The sequence below is a fragment of the Protopterus annectens genome, chromosome 5.part0 (assembly GCF_019279795.1).
Source record: "Protopterus annectens isolate FY-2018-M chromosome 5.part0, PAN1.0, whole genome shotgun sequence".
Taxonomy (NCBI): Eukaryota; Metazoa; Chordata; order Ceratodontiformes; family Protopteridae; genus Protopterus; species Protopterus annectens.
Genome location: NC_056735.1, coordinates 1,612,062,482 through 1,612,082,570, shown reverse-complemented (window position 1 = coordinate 1,612,082,570; position 20,089 = coordinate 1,612,062,482). Strand labels below are relative to the sequence as shown.

Sequence of the window (20,089 nt, the reverse complement as noted above, 5' to 3'; positions counted from 1 at the left end):
AGTCCAGGGAGGTACGTCTCAGGTCATTCACACCAACATGGCCAATGACAGAGTCATATTTGTACTTGCTCTGGAGCGACCTGAGTGCTTGTGTTATGTGGAAGATCCTGGTGCCCGACAGGCAGCTAACTGTAACCTTCTCCTTGTCCAGCCTAGTTAGTGGGATATCAGTGTGCCTGACTATAGAGTCACCTATTACTAGTGTGTCGGGTATGTTATTTTGCCTTAAGGGCTGTGATTGCGTGGCACACTGATTATGTGAAGTATGTGTTCCATGCTTTGTGATGGGGTATGGAGGTTGCTTGGGTGTTTGCTTTGGAGCTGTCTGTTGCTTTTGCAGATTTTTATTTAGAGAGTCCGAGTATGTTTTCGTGTATTTATGTGTGTTATTTGCCAGTGTTGGTTTAGTAGGTCTGTGTGAGACTGGTGGTAAGTTGCAAGTATTTCCCTTCTCCTCTTGACTGTCAGTTCCAGTCTTGGGTTGAGAGAGCTTTGCCTCCAGTTTGGCTGTATAATTGCATCTCTCGCATATATTAGTGTTTAGTGGTAGGTGGAGAGGGTTGTCTGCAGTGTTATAAGATAGTACTGCATTTTCTTTTTTCTTTTTTATTGTTTCATTGAATATTGTGTTAAAAATAGTACTGCATTAATCTGCTTATTTATTTATTCACTGAAAATTGTGAGCTCTCTCTCTGTCTGCAATTAGTTTTCCTACCCACCCATCCACCCCCCCTGTTCTTGTTGTGGTATTAATCTTGGTGGCTTTGGAATTGACCGCGCCTCATGTAAATTTGTGTTTGAACACTCCTCCTGGGCCCATCTTATTTGCTCACTCATCCGAGTACAATGAGATCATATTTTGATTTCAGACACACCTACCATTCCCATCTGTTCAGCTCAACCCAGCTCTATCCTAGTCTAGTCTCATTAGCTCATCCTGCCTAATACAGAAAGAACATTTGCGTAGGCATATACCCACGTAGGCCCTAAACTTGTCTGATTGAAGACTGCTGGAACAGGGCTCAGTTCTGAGGTTTTTTACTGATTAATTGGGTAATTTGTTTAAATCAGTTTGCTTGTTGTCTATTGTTTTATATATATATATGTATATACATATATATATATATATATATATATATATATATATATATATATATATATATAAAATTGCACTTTATCTGCTTTTACTGTATTTGTGTTTCTTCCTAATTTATTACATTATTTTGCTTTTGCCTCTTCCTAAAAGTACTCAATTGTGTTTATTCTGCTGCATATATTACTGTTTGGTAGTAGCCTGATTAAATTGTAACTGTCTTTTGGTTAAAGCACTTGAGCTTCAGACCAGTTGTTTTACATTAAGGTTTGTGGTCTGCACTGTTGTGGCAGGACAGGTAGCTTGCATCCTTCTAAGTTGGGAACTGCTGATTGAAGGCTCAGTGTCTGTTATTCTAAAAGTGTATTAGTTCTGGTTTAAACACTTGGGCTTCAGGCCAGTTATTTTACATTAAGAAAGTTTGTGGTCTGCACTTTTGTGGGAAGACAGGCTAGATTCTGCCCTTCTGAGCTGGGAATTTTTGGTTAAAGGCTTATTGTGCCTGCTTATTTGAATTGTTTCTTTCTGAAATCTGTGTGCCTTGTTTGCTGTATCCCAGAAGTTAGTAATTTATTGGCCATTTTGGGCTAATTTCTCTCTCTCATTTCCCTGCTATAAAAAACGAATTTGCGCATTTTTTTGTGCTTGCATTCAGCTCAGCAAGTGCCTGCCAGGTGTCCTGCAGAGTTCTACAGCAGCAGAGAGACAAAAGAGAGACTTTGGAGTGATTAAGTATCATTTTTCTCATTTTCTTGCTGTCTTTAATTCTGTTTAATACGCCGATTCTATAGTGTTTCTTTGATTTAAAAAGCTTGTTTCTGCTACATGTTGTACTTATTTCCTGTCTGCACTTGAACTAAATTATTTTTATGTTAAAATAATCTGTTTAACTGTTACAGGCTACACACTAACGTGCAATAGCAATTTCTGTGCATTTAAAGTGTTTTTTTTATTGTAGCTGCTTTATTTTCTGAAAAAAAAAATAAAAAATAAAAAACCTTGTTTCTCACCTTTCTGAGCTATTATAGTCCAGTTTTCAGGTTATTGCTGAATTCAGGGCTGTGTTACAAGTTTCTGTGTTGTCCATACCTTACTTGGATAGAAGGAAGTTTCTCTGTTCATCTGTAAGAGAGGGGAGCTTTGAGTAGCCTATCTGTCCCTGGAGGAGTGGTTTCAGCCCAGATGTTAGTAGTTTATTGGCCATTTTGGGCTAATTTCTATCTCTCTAATTTCCCTGCTATAAAAACCACATTTGCACGCTGGTTAGCTAGGGTTAAACTATTCCCGACTCCACAAAGTCTGCTCTTCAATTTTTCCCTTGGAACTAGACAAACTTTCAACTTAAGCACTCAACGCATTCATTTCACAGCCCAGCACTTCTCAAAACTCATAGCAAGCACTAATTAACCCTAGCACTAGACCCCCCTATACTGTCCAGAAGGACAAGGCTGTCTATTCGTCCCTACCAGCCAATCAGTAAAACAGCTCACTTTACCTATTCAGGCATGTCCAAAGGGCAGTTTCAGATGTACTCTCCAGTCCAGCTGGAGAATCTGGGCATTTTGAGGCAATGTTACAACTGCCTCATGTACACAGACATAGAAGTAACTGAAAAGAATTGTTAGCAAGAAACAGAAAGCAATAGTGACGTTGACAAAATTTATAATGGGATCACCCAGCACCAACCGATCAAAAAGTAAGTGAAAGAAAACCAGATATAATAGTCCAAGAAAAAAAGACAAAACAGAATTAATCATTGAAATTGCTACACCAAGTGATTATAGTGCCGTGTTTACTGAGCAACACAAAGTCATAAAATAACAGGATTTGCAAGCAAAACGAGAGCAATGTGTAAGATAGATATCCAGGTAGTTCCAATAGCAGTAGGAGTGACAGGACTAATAAAAATGAATTTACAGTCATAGTTAAATATGCTACCAGTACATGTAACCCAATATGAACTGCAGAAGGAGGCAGTCCTGGGCACATTTTGGGTGTTGAGAAGAGCAGTCTGGTTACACCAAAGATTGAAGCAATACAGATTTCATGAAGTTTAATTGTACCCTGACTGAAGACTGGGTTCTGTATCTATCACGCTGCTAGAAACCCAAAACATTTGGAGAAATTGAAAAAAGTGTTAACAGGCTCGTATTCAAGATTTTCTAATACTGCTAACCTACAAGCAATAGCAACATAATGAGAGGTGTATATTAGGAAGTATTGCACCTCCATGTCTGCTGCAAGCTATAATTAGGACATTCCCAGCCACTGAGGTATGAAGCAATCAAGGGACTTGTCTGCCATCAAATTTTCCATTTTAGTTTGGACCAGCGAACACCACTGACACCCCAATAGACAGAAGCATTATTCCATACTAGCTTCAGAAAAAAAAAACACAAAGCAGTGATGTAGAATTAACAGCTGATTCATCTGCAGTGCTAGCAAAACTGCTTCTCAAGCAGAACTAAATTACTTCATGCCACCCTCTGTAGCACATTTCCTGTGGTAAAGTAAGTGGAGTCAGCCCCAACTAAAGTAACAGCATCATCCATTGCTTCCAACACAGATTCCTCTGCTTAAGAAAAATGGAGTGAATCCATACAATAATAATCTAAATATGGTAACATGGGGGAAGGGGTGGTGGTGGGCAGGGAGAGGAATTAGGATTTGTTAAGTTTAATGAAACAATGGAGGCCACACTATGCATATACATAGATGTACAGAAAATGTTTTATTCTTCCAGTTCATAAAGGCAAATAAAAACAACAAAACCCTCTCAGCTTTTAAAGCGAACAAAACAGTCTTTAGGATTTTTCTTCAGCAAAATATTTACAGTCTTCATAGTCCTATCAGTAATGGGCTGCACTTAAGCAAAAGTCTAATATGTAGTCCTCACTCAGGCCCTGATTCCAGCTCTGTGAATATCTCCAGTTGGTCTGTACTGCTGTTTACCTTGTGCTAATCCTCCAAATGAGGAACTGACTTCCTTAATGCCTTTGGACTAGACAAAACTCTTTATTCAGCAGTAATGAGCAAATAGCACTTTACTGCTGTCTAATATATATATATTTATTCCTTACTAAACTTCTCTGGAAACTTTTCATGTACAAATATCTATTAAAGATACACTCACCCATTTATTTCACAGCATGTCACAACTACCCTGACTTGTACTGCAGGGTTGTAGGACCTTATCAACTCACTGACATTTTTGCTGGCTAGGCCAGGTCAGTGGGTCACAATATATATAAAAGGGTGGATAGGACTGTTATAGTCATTTTATTGACAGTCTGCCCACTCGCCTACAGTCAGTAGCCAAGCAGAAGGGTCTTCCCAACAGGTAATGCTTCAGGGAATAGAAAGCCAAGTTGTTTGTTAGACATTCTCTTTCAATTGCCAAGTATCTGCATTTGGCAAGGGTGCAGGATAATAACCTTCTAATGTACTCCAAGTTAATGCAAGAATCAAATCTGATATAGGTGTCCTGGAGATTAAAGATTATCAAGGACGTAGCCATGCTGTAGATCAATAGACTTTAGAATGGTTTATTTCAGGAACTGCCACCTCCTTCTCAGGAAAAATAAAGCAGTGTCCCATATATTGGGATAGTTGTAGGGATATTCCACTGAATGTGAATATCAAGCGATTACTTTGCTACTGCCAATCATTAGCGGACCGGAGTTCCGCTGTGGCGACCCCTAACCGTGAAAAGTCGAAAGAAACAAACAAAACTTTGCTACTGAAAACAGTAGGTTCAAGCAAGTTAAATGATAAAGCTTATACTGAACGAATGCATTGCAATCTGATCTTTGGATTACAGTGTGGTGTGTGCTTCAGGAGAATGATTTTTTCAAAGTTAAGCAAAACATTCATTTTGCCATATAAATTACCAGAACTGAGACTCAAGCTAGAATTGCTAGTAATGAACTGCACGACCAAAAAAACAGACCTAGCAGTTAGAACTGAAATTAGACCATCCCACTTTAGTGGAAGACCTGTAAATAAATCAGATCAGGATTCTTGCTGCAAACTTCTTTATTCTGGGCAAGATCTTTCAGAATGTAGTTGTCTTTCAAGTAAAAATAAATGTTATATATATATATATATATATATATATATATGTGTGTGTGTATATATATATATATATATATATATATATATATATAACATGCTTTCTGCTGATACTGAAATGTAGTTGAAGTAGATGCTGCAGCTCTCTAATGTAAGTAGGGAGACTGACAATCTGGTTGGGCCAAATGAATCCTTATCTGTTGTAATCTAGGTTTATTTGTATGAGTCCTGGTTCAGCCTTGTAACTTTTATGGGCTTAGACATGTGGCTGACCTTCAGGATTATGTTTTCCCTGTGCTATAGCAATGACAGTAACATAAAAACACATGTTTTATGTTATTGGCAAACAACTGCATTGTTTAGACAAGTATAAATTTATTTCAGTTTCACTGATTAAAGTCATCTTCTGAATAGAAATGTAAATTAGGATAAGATAAAGTGTATCCTAGAATATAAAAGGTATTTTGGTAGAAGAAGAATCGGATTCTGGCACTTCTGAGAGTAAGCAATGGCTGTTATATGTAGAAAGCAGAATGTATTTTTGGAACAGTTTTTTATTCCTGGCAGTGGTTTGCTGCATGTTTTCTTTTGGTAAGTAAGAAACTCATATGTGTTCTGGGATTCCTTTACAGCCAACAGAATGTTTTCTTGCCAAAAGTGAGGAAGAAGCTGGCAGTGGTGAAGGCCCAAAGAAACAGAAGCGGAGAAGGAAGGTAATACAGATGTATAAGCAAGGCGTCTGCCTCAATACTTTGCAAATGTTTACCACTGAAAACTCTCTACTTAGGGTTGACCTGTTGAAGAATAATTTGCACATCCTTTTAATCGCCAGTTGCTTAAAAGGAATTTGACATAAATGAATAAACTACTGTACGAAAACTTTGTTAGCATTAGACATGTTGCTCAATGAATGTAATTTGATGAGATATTCTCCCAGCGGCTGTAAGTTGCTCTAAGTTTTATATTGCATTGTTATTTTCCCCTCTCACATTAACATTTTCTCTGCCTAACCTTATGGGGTTTCTTAATAAAGTCATGCAAACTCCTATAGAAGTATATTACTAAAACTCCAAAAAGCCTCTATAGGATTTGTGTTAGCTGGCAATAGTGGATATATTTTCTGGCTTTGTGTTATGATCTTAAAGGACGCTGCCCTAATTTTTAACATTTGCACATTAAGATGTGTATCTAGGGAAGCCAGCTTTCATCCAGAGTACTGTGCCTATCCTTAATGAAGTGATCAGAACTGTTTTGTAATTTGGATTTTATATATGGGTGACAGTGACTAGTATGATGAAGAAATCAACGGACAGAAACAGTGACAGAGCAAATCATGCTTATTTTATTTTTGCCACTTTGTAACTTGGTAAATGAACCGGTCTGAAGACCCATTTCGGTCATGTTCTGGGCCATATAGGCAAATACTATGCATAAATGGGCATAAAACAATACTGTACAAACAGATATTAATCCAGTAGGATACAGTCACATCCAGTGACATTGACAATATTATATTCAGGCTATATATACAATATAAATATGGCTAAAGGCATTGAGACTTAAAGTTCCCTATTGATTCACAAATATTACATAGATAAATTTAACAAGGTAATGTATACACCTAGTAAGAAGTTGAGAAAGAACAACATAAATAAATAAAATGGGTGTCACTGCCAATGTAAGCATTTGGCTGTCAACGTTATCAGTAAAAGAAGAGCAAAGTATGGCTGTATTGTGAATTGCAGCTGTTAACCATAAAATATTTACATTTATTTTCGTCATTACGGTGAGACAAGAGACTTTTTGAATAATTAAACCTAGTCCCATAAATGAGGTATGTTCTCATGTCACTCAGCAAACAGTTAATGTTATTTTAACGTGCATTCTTGAAGGGGGGGAGATGTTGCTTACATAGAGATCAATATAAATCGGTGCTGCTTATACTTAGAATATATATTTTATTTCAGCCTTAAAACTCTGACTCATATTTGGAGTATAAAAATACCTATGGAAGCACTTCATTCAGCAATCCTGAGCATTAAGTAAAACAAAAATCAAAGAACCGCGCTCTCCTGGCTGATTTCTTCAATGATCGTGCTGGAAAACCTCCTTGCCCTTTGGTCTTGGAGGGGGGGGGGTCAGAAAAAACTAAAATCCACAAAAGTCAGGTGGTTATCAATTGCAACTGTGAGTGCCAGTCAGATTTTCTATTCTTGCTGTTGAGATCAGTTAAGAAGCCATCCAGATCAGGCAGTAGTCATTTTAGTCATTCTGTAAAATTCTTCATTGTGCTAATTTTGGCAGATGGGCGTTTTTGTACTCTGATTTAATTTTTGAGATTTGCATTTACATGTTTAAAGGAGTTTTTTTCCAGGTTCAGGGTGACTTTGACATTTAGTAAATCTAATGAATTTTTACTATATATTGACAAAACACATTGTAATACATTCTTCAGCAAAGGTCTTCTATTAGTTTTAGTCTAAATAGTGCATTAGTGACATTTTTCAGATTCCTAACAACTAGATATTTTAAATTTTTTCTATGTACTTTAAATCCAGTCAAGAAATAAACAAATTGCATTACATATTAAGTTCAGCCAGGCATTTTTTTTTACTTTGGTATTGCAGATGTACTTGCTGCTTAAAATATTTGAATTTTATAATGACTGTATCACTTCTTAGATAAACATTTTTACATTTTAGATGTATGCTGTCATGTTTAAATTTCAAGCACAAGAGAGCCTTATAGCTGTGCAGCTGTTCCCCATAGAAATGGTCAGTCAAAACAGTAGCTGCACAAGACACAGATGCTCATAATCGCTGGTCACTGTCATGTTGGAGGTTTTCCTTTTCTTTTAACATGAATCAGAGTCAGTTACCTTTACTGGGATGCTGGGGCATCTGCTTTGGTAGATATATAGGTAACTGTGCCCTTGTGTGAACATTATCAAGTCCATTGAAGGAACCCATGCACTTAGGGCTCTGAAGCCAAAGGGTAATTATAAACCTTTCTTTAACTATGTTAGAAAACTAAGAAAGAATACCCTGCTTTGCTCTGAAATTATTCATAATGACACCTTGTATTCTGATCCAATAAACATTGCCAATATTCTTGCAAACGCATATAGTGTCAGTTTTCACCCCTTAGACTTCTACTCAAGTGCTTGGGATAGCAGAATCTTTTTCCAGTTATAGCTAAAGATCATTTACTGAAAGTGCTAACCAAGACCAAAAATACTTCTTCCATAGGACCTGACAGTATACCTGGTTGCTTAGTTAATAGTGTTAAACATGCCCTTGCAGACATACTGTTAAACTGTTTAACCTAAGTTTAGCTGCTGGCTTTGTCCCCTGATGAAAGGCATATGCTGCAGTGGCGATGGACTTCTTTAAGGGTGGCCTTACAACCACTCTGAGTAATTACAGACCCATCAGCCTTACAAGCCTCATCTGGGAAGCTGTAGAATGTATTATAACTGACCTCATGAACTACAATGTCAAGAATTTTATTAGACTTGACCCCCAACAGTTTGACTTTGTGACTGGTAGATGCTGTCTTCTAATTCTGGTAAATTTCTTCAAAATGATTATGGAGGCTGTAGATGGTAGCCATAGAATGCACATGGAGTATCTCGATCTGACCAAAACCTTTCACACCATTCCCCATGGTAGCATTATATAGAAGCTAATTACTTTAAAAATTGATCCATATGTGGTAAGATGGACAGCAAACAGGTGCCTCATTAGAATGTATGAAGGAAACCAATGGTGTCCCTCAGGACTTGGTGCTGGGACAACTCCTTTTTGGCATTTACTTTTCATCTCATGAAGCAGAAAGCCAATATCTCTGAGCTAACAAAGTTTGCAGATGACTGCAAAATGAGGGTTATTTTTAAGTCCCCCTCTGACACCTAAACCGTCCAGAATGACCTCTCCCTAGGAACTTCTTGGTGTACTTAAAAAATGGTCTCAAACTAAGTGCTACAAATGTGTTATTACCACTTTTGCAAGACTAACCCTTCCCTCATCATTTTGTTTAGGCAACACGCCACTACCAAATTACCTAGGAACTTGGGTCGATAACACCCTCACTTTTCTCATGTGAAAATGTTTTTCAGGAAGTCCTTTTATTTAGCACAGCTGCCAAAGGAATATCATCAAGGTCTAAAAAAGGTAATCACTCTCTTATACTCAGCTTTGATCATGCAAGTTATTGAGTACAGTGTCCCCTTTGGGATGTATCTCATTAAACACATCAAGCAGCTGTAAACACCCCAAAGGTTCCTAATTAAAAAGATCACAAGCCTAAAGTCCTTGAGCTACCAAGACAGGCTGGAAGCTCTATCACTTTAAGTGTCTTATAGACCTTTGAGTAGGAGATCTCTATCGCTATCTTATTTGCCACACCATTAGAGGCCCTGTTGTCCTGGACTTATCCATATGTCTGCAGTTTCAGTATCTCCACCACTATTATAATCAAAGTCTCCTCTTTCACCAGTTCATCATCAAGCACACTGATAGCACATTTAATCATATATAAAAATACACTGTTAAGCCATCTCCTTTACAATGTGTTCTCTTCTAGATCTTAAATCAAGATATTACCATATATCAGTCCTTGGATAATAAAGCTCATGTTTTTACTATGTATTTTTCTTGAAGAACAACATGAAGCTGACTCATTGTCTTTATAGGCATGTGACAAAAACACAGCATCAGCTTCCCTTCACTTTTATTTTTATCCACATTACTGCTTCATGTTTTATTTCCTTTGCTATAACTCATGTTTATCCATGAATCCTCATGAGACATAATACTTCTGATCTGCTCATTTCTTTCCAAAATAGTAACACTCCCATATCTTTGCTTACTGTCTTAACCCCTTGGTCATTCAGTGAAAACATTATTTTCTCCTTTCTTGCCTTACTTGCACATGGTAGTAGCATCATTTCTAAAAAGGCCACTGAGTTACCTACTTTCTAGCAAATAATCTCTTTCTCCAACTGCCTCTTCTTTTTTTTAATTTTACCATCATATCTACTAAATCATTTGTTCCCTCATGCACACTGATAAAAAGTCTGTCTTTCCATTTCCTAAATGTTTTTTAAGAGGACAACTGTAGACTAAACTGTTCCTACACATCACATCATGTAACATACTTTTCCCAAGTATATGCACATCATATGGGCTCCATGGGCAGCACAGTGGATAGTATTGTTGCCACGCAGCAAGAGGTTTCCCGGTTTGATTCTCAGCTGGGGAACCTTCTTTGCCGAGTTTGCATGTCCTCCCTGTGTTCATGTGGGTTTCCTCCGGGTGCTCCAGTTTCCTCCCACATTCCAAAGACATGCAGTAAGTGGATTGGACATTCTAAATTGGGTATAGCTGTGATTGTATGAGTCCACATGCAAGTGTATTGTGTAGGAGAACCACCATGGCAGGGCTGACCACCCAGTGGTGTAAACCTTGGCTCTAGATGATTGCCACTGTTGAAGTGACACCGCAACCCCATGTGCAAAAATGGGGGAAAAAAGGGGTTGTGGATGGATGGATACACACCATACATCCTTTTAGAATTTCTCCCTTTTACTCATCACTGCACAGCAACATTGCACCTTCTTACCTTTAAACTTGGGTTCCTCATTTGTCACTTCCTTGCCTAGTTTTTTAACTTCCTGATTCAGTAGCCACTCCACCTTCACACTGCTCTCTTTGTATATTTTTTGTACCTTCTGCTACAATAGCCATCCACTACAGCACATCCTTCTCCTCCTTTGGCATTTATACTTACCTTTCCCTAATGCCATCCTTTCCTACCTACTGGTTACATAATAACATCTCCGTTTCCTCACTGCTCCTTTACCATCAATGCTTTGTTATTCTCTCAACATTTCATGTTTGACTGAGGACTACATTTCTTTCTCTAAAAAAGGCCATTGCTGTGCTGTTGGTGTATTCCTGTAAGCATTTTGATTTGTATTAGACTACATCGCCTTCCTACACCATCCTCCTTTGTGCACAATATTCATCACAACTGCTCAGTTTTCTCTTTAATCTTCTAATTAATCCACTTGGAATCCCCACTTTCTGTTTCTCTTTACAAATTCTATTACACTTGATAGCCTGTACACCATCAACTTTTCCCTGATCATTGTTCACCTATTCATTCAAAAGTATGGTTTTCTGCCTAAATTATCTTGTTTCTGCCATATTATTCCACACCACTCCACTCTTCTTTCCAAATAGATAGTTTCCAGCCTCACAAAGATTGATCTACCTCCATCTCCAGTCCATCCACAGTTTGTTCTTGTCCTCTCTCTTCACTTTATCTTTGAACGAAGGCATGGAGGTAGAATAATGTCTCTATACTGCAAAGTGCACTAGTTCCTTAATAATCTGTTGCACAAACTTCACTACATAAATCACAGGGAAATGTCACAAGATTAAAAAAAATCAAAATGGCATCCTCTGATGTGTGAAAACATAAATCTGTTTTACAGATTCTTCTTATGATCGTTTGTGCCTTGCCAGTATCCTCCCTCATACTGTATGTCCTTTTTCCAGAGTGGGCATACCAGTCAATCCCATAGTAAAATTGAGGCTAATCATCCAGTTGCAAAGGTTATATTCAAAGGAAGATAGTAAGTTGCACTACTTAATGTGCAGTAGAAGTTTATTCCAGACATTTTAGAACATTTTATTATAAAACTGTCCCTCCAAGTTTTGTTTGTTTATTTGGTGAAGATTTAAGTCACTGGTACTGGACCTGGGTCTAAAGGCAGAGTAAAGTAGGGTATCTCTTGTAATTGACAATTTCCAGTGCATGAAATCCAAGAACGTAAGGGTGATGCTGATATCAGGAGTTGGATTATAGGTGGACATAGAGCTGAAAAGCCCATAGGTATGGCTTATTTTAACCTAACAACAGAGTATTAGGTGTGCATATGAATGAAGTTGAGAGAGAGAGAAATGGGAAAGTGCAGAAGTGGACCCTCCTTGACATAATGTTTACCAGTGTAAGTGAAGTAAACATCAAGAGGATAATGAGATACTGTACACTAGTAATCAGACTGCGATGTAGATTATGATTCCTGGATTGTTAGTGGAAAGTTTGTTAAGCGCAGAGGTTCAGGACTCAGAGTAATTATATGGATGGCAAGAGAAACTGATGATCATGGAAGAACCATGAGGATGTCTTAAGGAATGATTATGAAAATGAAGTCAGTTGTTTTTTGGAAAAGCAGTATGCATGGAAGAAAATACAACTGTCTTAGCGGAAGATAAAAATGAGAGGGTTAAGTGAAATAGCAAAAACACAGGTGGATGAGAAGCATCTCTTTGGGGGTGGGGAATCTTACAGAACCACAAAAAGGGCAGCAAAAGTCACTCAAAAAGTTAAGACAACCCTTGTAAAAAACTCTACTGGAGTGGTTAGCTGACCCACAGTGGAAACAGGAAGCATCAGCAAGTCATTACATTCTCTGAAGTGGGAGAGAATTGAATCCTAAATAAAATTCTGCACTAAGATGCTATGATGCAGGGTGCCTACACGGGAAGTGAGGACATGCTTGGATGAAGACATATTGACAGATGTAAAAAATAATTGTAGCAGTGGGCTTGGAATTGAGGTCTTGTTCTTGATCAACTTCATCTGAGAGAAACAAAGTTTAATTTGTTTTTCCTTAAGCTATTTTTTTTTTGTTTTTTTACTTTTGAATTAATAGCTTGTCAGTTTACAGTTTAGATGTTTTTGATTTATATGCTTACTTTGCTAATGACTTGTTGGATTTGAGTTATGTGGGCAGTCGTGTTTTGTACTTATTTGATCAAATTGGTCAAAATGTTTTTAGGGTTGAAGATGTAATTAATGTGAATAGAAAATTATTTTGATATTCTATTTATAACTCAAACATGATTTAGTAGTAATTATACCATGCTGAATATACAGGGTTTTGGTGGACATCGCACTTAGAAGCTTAATAAAAAGGGGGGAAGGGAGTATCTATTTACATTTCTACAAAGTTTTCTTCTGTACTTGTTTCAAGTAATGATAATTTGGAGTTTATGAGAAATTAACCAATGAAAGTGGAAGTAAGCATGTGGCCCTTTTTTATTGTTCACCAAATTTCCTTGAAGAACTTGATGTGTTGAGTCAACATATTGTTACTTGTTTTGAGTAGGATTTTGATATAATTGCTGTTGACTTATATGCACCTACTGTTGATTGATCAGTGCCCTTTTCATCCAGTAAATTGGAAAGTGACATCTCGAGAGAGATCATCTTTTGGAAATACTCACAGATTGTAACTGAGAATATTACGAGTAGGTATAATATTAAATGTAGTCTGGCTCCCTAACAAATTAAGAAATTAATATTGTAGAACATCTTCATAGCTAGAGTACTCAGATCATTTGTGTGTTAGTTTTGAAATTATGGATTTTAATTTACTAAAAGTTAATGAATGGGTGCAGGTTAAACAATCGTATAGATAAGATTTTGCAGCTATTACAACTTCTATGATGGGAATGGGATTCTGAGATGAAAGGTAAAACTATTTGTGAAAAGTGAGATATTTTTATAGTCAAATGGGCAGAGTCATTGATCATTTTGTTCCAACATGTTTTTCTACAGGAGGGAAGTATTTTAGGTCACCTTGAAAACTTGACAGAATAAATAAGAGAAATTTGTTTAAGTACTTTATGGCTCGCCCAACAGTGACAAGTATGTTTATAATAACTATAAGAAATATTTTATAGGATTAGTTAATGAGCATAGCACTGCCTGTTAATTAAAGTTGACCACTAATGTACTGGATATTAAAAATGGTTTGTTTTAACATATGCAAGGCTATTTGGATGATAAATTCAAGTTTGGTGCTAAGAGAAGGTAACTGACCCTGAGATTTTGGTTGATTTATTCGTTGATTTTTTTTCAGATCTTATGTAAATGGTGTAGATTCTTATTTTCTACCAAATTAAGTTGGTAGCTATCCTCCACTAATGACAGAACATATAAAACTATCATTAGATTGTATTAAAAAAACTCAGCAGCTGGGCCAGATGAATTGAATGACTATTTTTTGAGAGGTATAAGTGACTGTTTATACCCTTGTTTGATTTATTTGTTTCAGCAAACTTTGGTTGAAGGTTTATTTCAAAAATATGGAAGGAAGCAGTTGTTCCAGTAAGTAAAAATCATCCTGGTTACCACTATTGGTGGTTACAGATCAGTTAGTTTGATTTGTATCCTGGGGAAGTCTTTTAATAGGGCAGTAAGCTTATCATTTAAGCATATGTTTAGTTTCTCTAATGATATATACCAGCATGGAGTTATATCTGGAAGACTGAGTCTATCTAATTTGTTGATATTCTGTGAATGTATAGTTAACATGTTGGAAACAAATAAATGTGGTTTATCAGAATCTGGCTAATTCTGTTTTCATTGATACATTGAATAGGACAGATATGAATGTGTTTGTAAAAAGATGAGTTATAAATTGGTTGTTAGATTAGAAAAGTAGAGTTAATATTAAGAATAAACTTTCAAAATATGTAACCTTTAAATGTGGCAGTCCCCTGTGGTTGGATTTTGGATGTGTGTTGTTGGGTTGCTTATGAGTGATTTACATCTAAATACATTTGAGTAAATTTGCAGATGATTTATAGGTTGGAGGCATAATAACTATTACAGCAAATCATCAGTGTTTGCAAAATTATCTGGATAAGTTAACCATGTGGGTACAACAAAGGGGTATGAAATTTACCAACAATAAATCTTCTTTTGTGCACTTTATTGTTACCAATAATTGCTATGCCCTGGATAATTCTGTTTTTTTTTTCAGTTAAATAAAGGATTTAGTTGTAATTTTTGATTCATCTTTTGCTTTTGATTCTCATGTGAATTATGTTGTTAAGAAATGTTATGGACTAATAAAATATTTTTGAGCCCTTTACATCTAGGGTTACGGTTAAGCTGTTTTCTGCCAGCATTCACCCCATGATTTGAATATTGTGGTTCCTTTTATGTGCTGGGGATGTCACTGCTGCATAATCTTAAGTGTGCCCAAAGAACATTTACCAAATATATGTATAGCTGGATTTAAATCCTTGTCATATGCAAAGAGACTTGGAATTGTATAATTGTATTCAATAGCTTATAATCTAGTAAGGTCTGATTTAAGTTTAGTGTAGAAGTGCACAAAGGATGAAGGGTTTTCTGCATTGCTGGGAGTTGGTTTTATAAATCATGGTTTAAATACTAGGAAAAATAATCTTAGTTCACTTGTACAGTATCAGTTCAAAATTGATGCCTTTATTTTTTCATTTCAGTGCATGTAGATTATGGAATTACTCCAACTATAGATATTAAGTGTGCAAACAGTTTACTAATGTTTAAGTCATTAGACATATGGTTTGAAAGGACGTGTTATATGCAACAGGTTTTATATTAAAGCAAACCTTTAACTGGCCTTCTTAAGTCCTGAGCTTGAATGTTTGAATCATTGAATTTAAATAAAATAAAAAAAAGTTGACTTACAACTGTTAGTTTACAATTCAGATTATGGTGTCTTGCAGAGTAGTTGATTATATGGTGATACAGGTTTGTAGAGTTAGCAGATTTAATTGCTTATTTATAGTGTACAGAATCTAAGTGTATATTTAGGACATAGAGTTTAGGCATTTTTCTAACTCTTAAGCTAACTTTTGAAGTGATTTTTGAAGATAAGTGCCAGGGCACTTCTATGGGCTAAGCTTGTAAAGGCTCCAGAGCCATTAGCCTAGTGCACACCTATGAACCTAAGAAGCAACTTTGTTTTGTACATTTGTGTTTGTAGAGTATTATTTGTTTCTAACTTGTGTTTCTGAAGTAGACTGTAAGGCAAAAGGCAATCTTAATTTTTGCGTCTGGTATTTGATAGTTTGTAATTAGATGTTAATGAAAAAACTGGCAGAATACGTCCCTGAAGACTGGAGAGGGGGAGAATATAAAAATCAAGTTGAAATGAGGGAGGTAGAATGGCAACTTAGGCTAAGTGCCACTGTGCCCCCAGGTCTGAATGAAATTATAAAGTGTTTTTTGGAAGGCACGCAAGTTAAAAGTTCTTTAAGAACAAATTTTTTTTATTAAATTGTTATTTCAATTGTTTACTTGTTTTATTGGATGAGTATGTGTATATATGCTTTGTGATTTTATTGCTTTGTAATTCTGAAGAAGTTTTTACGAAAGTGGCAATTAAAAGCTCATCAGTTTAGGTTCCTGATTTTTTTGATTTCGTTCCTACACCACTTGACTGTTTTTTTTGTATTTGTGTAATTACATGTTACATGTTATCTGCTTCTTAAAGACCTGTAACTTTGGAGAGAGGTATGTGTAGTACACGTCATTTAGAACACAAAGCTACTTCAACTTATTTTTTAATTGTTATTGGTCAAATATTGTTTAATTAATTTAAATCTTATTATGTACAGTGCATAATTAATTAATCCCTATGCTTGACAGCAGTGGTGCTATATCAGGTACTGAGATAGCTTGAATTTGATCAGCCCCACGCTTGAAGGCAAAAAGGCATGTAACTTTCTAATTTATTACAGGACACACTCAACTAGACTTAAATAAAACACTTCACAATTTACTAAAAAACAGTAATAGTTAAAAATTGAACCCTGAAGCATGATAGTAATGCAGCCAACCAAACTTCCACTACATACGATTGGAATGTGATAACTTGGAATGTATTTGAGTGGTCACAATGGATTGAAACTTGTCAGTATCATTCAGCCAAATGGCACAGATTGAAAACATCTTTAGAGGGGGGTTAGTCTCTTGCATGTCCCAGGTCCCAAGTCTTGTATTTACCAGCTCAGTTGTCAAGCAGCAGTAGAAGGGACAAAACTTCCAAATAGCAACCAGCAGGTTTGAGACATCATTTGTTTTATGTTAACAAGACTGAGCAAGCGGTTTCTGATGCACTGTAGACTGAGGAAATCCTGGACAGCTTGCAGTCAGTCAGTATTGCATTCTGCTTCTGGGTCTGATGCACAGTAGTGTGTGATATGGTTATGCATTTGGTGCACAAGTTATTTCACTAGTAATACAATTAATGATCTGAGGTGCATGGAACTGTTCTCTGCTTGAAGGTTTAGTATTGTAGGTGCTGAAATAAAGTCAGGACAGCCTGTGCAAACAAAGGTACAATTATAATGATTCATTACCCTACCACTTAACCCCTTAGCCCAAGAAGTCTAGACAAAGCCAAAAATAATGGGGTTCAGAGGCCCAAAAATAGAGACAAATTTGAAATGTTCATAGGTGTTTACTAGGCTAACAACCACAAGGGCCTTTTTAAGCCTAGCCATGAATGCAAAATCTCTTGACAAGTTATGATACCCTTGATAAGTGTAAGCATGGGCCTGGGAGATGAACTATTTACAGGTTATGTGTTTGCAACAGAGACATAGGTGCCAAACCAGGGGTGAATTTCCAGTTTCCCATCCAATTGTCCAAGTTGAACTTGAATTGGATTAAGGAGGAACTCTGCTTCACATGGATAGGTCACCTTTTCCATAGATGGGGTAGTCTCTTGGATAAATACCTATCTCTCCAGCAGGTACTATTTGTATCACAGGCAGGGTTTAAGTCTTTAGAACGGGTAATTCCAGTAATGTTTGTTTTGTGGATATGCAGGAGGTCCAGCAGAGTGAGGTCTGACAATGCCCTGTATGTCAGGCATAGATCTCCCCTCAAAATTCTGTAGGAGACAGAATACAGGGATAGGGCCTTCAGTCTGTCTGCATAGGACATATTACTTACACCCTGTATTCTTTAAGTGAGGAACATCTGTGGACATTGCAGTTGTTGGAGATGCCTGGTTAGGTACATACTTTTGCTCTTTTAAACATAGAAAGTTGTAAGAATAATTTATTTTTGTTGGCATGCATTTTTATGAAGGATATGAAGTCTGAAACTCAAATGATTGTAATTATTTATTGACTTCATTCCTCAGTTGTTTGCCAGAAACCCCGAAATTTTTTGAGGAGTGGGCAAAAAAATGTGTAAATAAAATTTGGATATTCTGTGAAAATCTGAACAGTTGAATGGTTTTCTGCTCAATTTCTGAATGGTTTGATTGGGTACAATCAACTGTGTTAGAAGCTGAAGTTAAGTACAAACTTGCAGTTTTAAAGATAGTACTTATTTTATTTTTTTGTCTATTTAATTGTTTAACTTAATTTTGCCTCACTGAAATATTTTTTGCCTTTCTGAATTATTTTATATATTTTATGGCATTGCTTTCTGTTCTCATCTGTCCTGAAAATAGTTGGTGGCTTTGCAGTTGCCCACCCCTATTGTAAATTTGATGTGGGACACCCCTCCCCGTCTAGTGTTCACTCTACTTAATACAGAGAGAACATTTGAGAAGGCCAACCCAATTCCTCTCTCCTTGCCCTTTACTAAAAAAAATGCTCTTTATTCATCTTCTTTTACTGTATTTGTGTTTCTTCCTACTTTATTACCTTATTTTGCTTTTGCCTCTTCTTAAAAGTACTCAATTGTATTATTCTGCTGCACTTATTACTGCTTCACAGTAGCCTGCTTAAATTGTAACTGTTATTCTAAGCCTGTTGGTTTAAGCACTTAGGCTTCAGACCATTTGTTTTACATTAAGAAGGTTTGTGGTCTGCACTGTTGTGGCAGGACAGGTAGCTTACATCCTTCTAAGTTGGGAATTGCTGATTGAAGGCTCAGTGTCTGTTGTAAAAGTGTATTAGTTCTGGTTTAAGCACTTGGGCTTCAGGCCAGTTATTTTACATTAAGAAGGTTTGTGGTCTGCACTCTTATGGGAGGAGAGACTAGATTCTGCCCTTCTGAGCTGGGAATTTCTGGTTAAAGGCTTATTGTGCCTGTTTATTTGAACTTTTTCTTTCTGAAATTGGTGCACCTTGTTTGCTGTAGCATAGACTATATTCAGGCCTGCTGAATCTAGCTTTGTTTGTATAACTTGAGCACTAATCCAGGCCATCTTTTTGGAGAAGGTTCCCCTGCACCCTAGTGGCAGGAGTGTGCAGTTAGAACTTGTCTGATTGAAGACTGCTGGAACAGGGCTCAGTTTTGAGCTATCTTACTGGCTACTTGGGTAATTTGTTTAAATCACTTTGCTTGTTTTCTATTGTTATAAAAAATGCACTATATTCATCTGCTTTTACTGTATTTGTGTTTCTTCCTACTTTATTACTTTATTTTGCTTTTGCTGCCTGTTCTTAAAAGTACTTAATTGCATTTATTCTGCTGCATTTATTACTGCTTGTTAGTAGCCTGATTAAATTGTAACTGTTATTCTAAGCCTTTGGTTTAAGTACTTACACTTCAGATCAGTTGTTTTACATTAAGAAAGTTTGTGGTTGTCACTGTTGTGGCAGAACAGGCAGCTTGCATCCTTCTAATTTGGGAGTTGCTGATTGAAGGCTTTAGTGTCTGTTATTCTAAAAGTGTATTAGTTCTGCTTTAAGAAGGTATGGTCTGCACTCTTGTGGGAGGAGGTAGATTCTACCCTTCTGAGCTGTGAGTTTCTGGTTAAAAGCTTATTGTGCTTGCTTATTTGAACTGTTTCTTTCTGAAATTGGTATGCCTTGTTTGCTGTCGCACACGACTAGATTCAGACCTCCTGAATCTAGCTTTGTTTGTATAACCTAAGCAGTAATCCAGGCCATCTTTTTCTGGAAAAGGTTCCCGTGCACCCTAGTGGCAGGAGTGAGCAGTTAGAACTTGTCTGATCAAAGACTGCTGGAACAGGGCTCAGTTTTTAGCTTTTTATTGGTTAATTTGTTTAAATCAGTTTGCTCATTTGCTACTGTTATATTAAAAAAAAAATACACTTTATGCATCGTCGCTTAGCTGGGGTTAAAATATTCCCGGAACCATAAAGTT

General features: G+C 36.7%; 1 protein-coding gene across 4 annotated transcripts in view; it reads left to right on the top strand.

Moving 5' to 3' along the window:
* CMSS1 (cms1 ribosomal small subunit homolog) overlaps nucleotides 1–20,089 on the top strand; it is a 1,462,848-nt gene that overhangs the window by 742,966 nt on the left and 699,793 nt on the right. For all 4 annotated transcript variants that reach the window (XM_044071376.1, XM_044071373.1, XM_044071375.1 and 1 more), the window contains exon 3: nucleotides 5,797–5,877. In XM_044071376.1, the coding sequence (XP_043927311.1) occupies nucleotides 5,797–5,877 (81 nt within the window). The remainder of the gene's footprint in view (nucleotides 1–5,796; nucleotides 5,878–20,089) is intronic.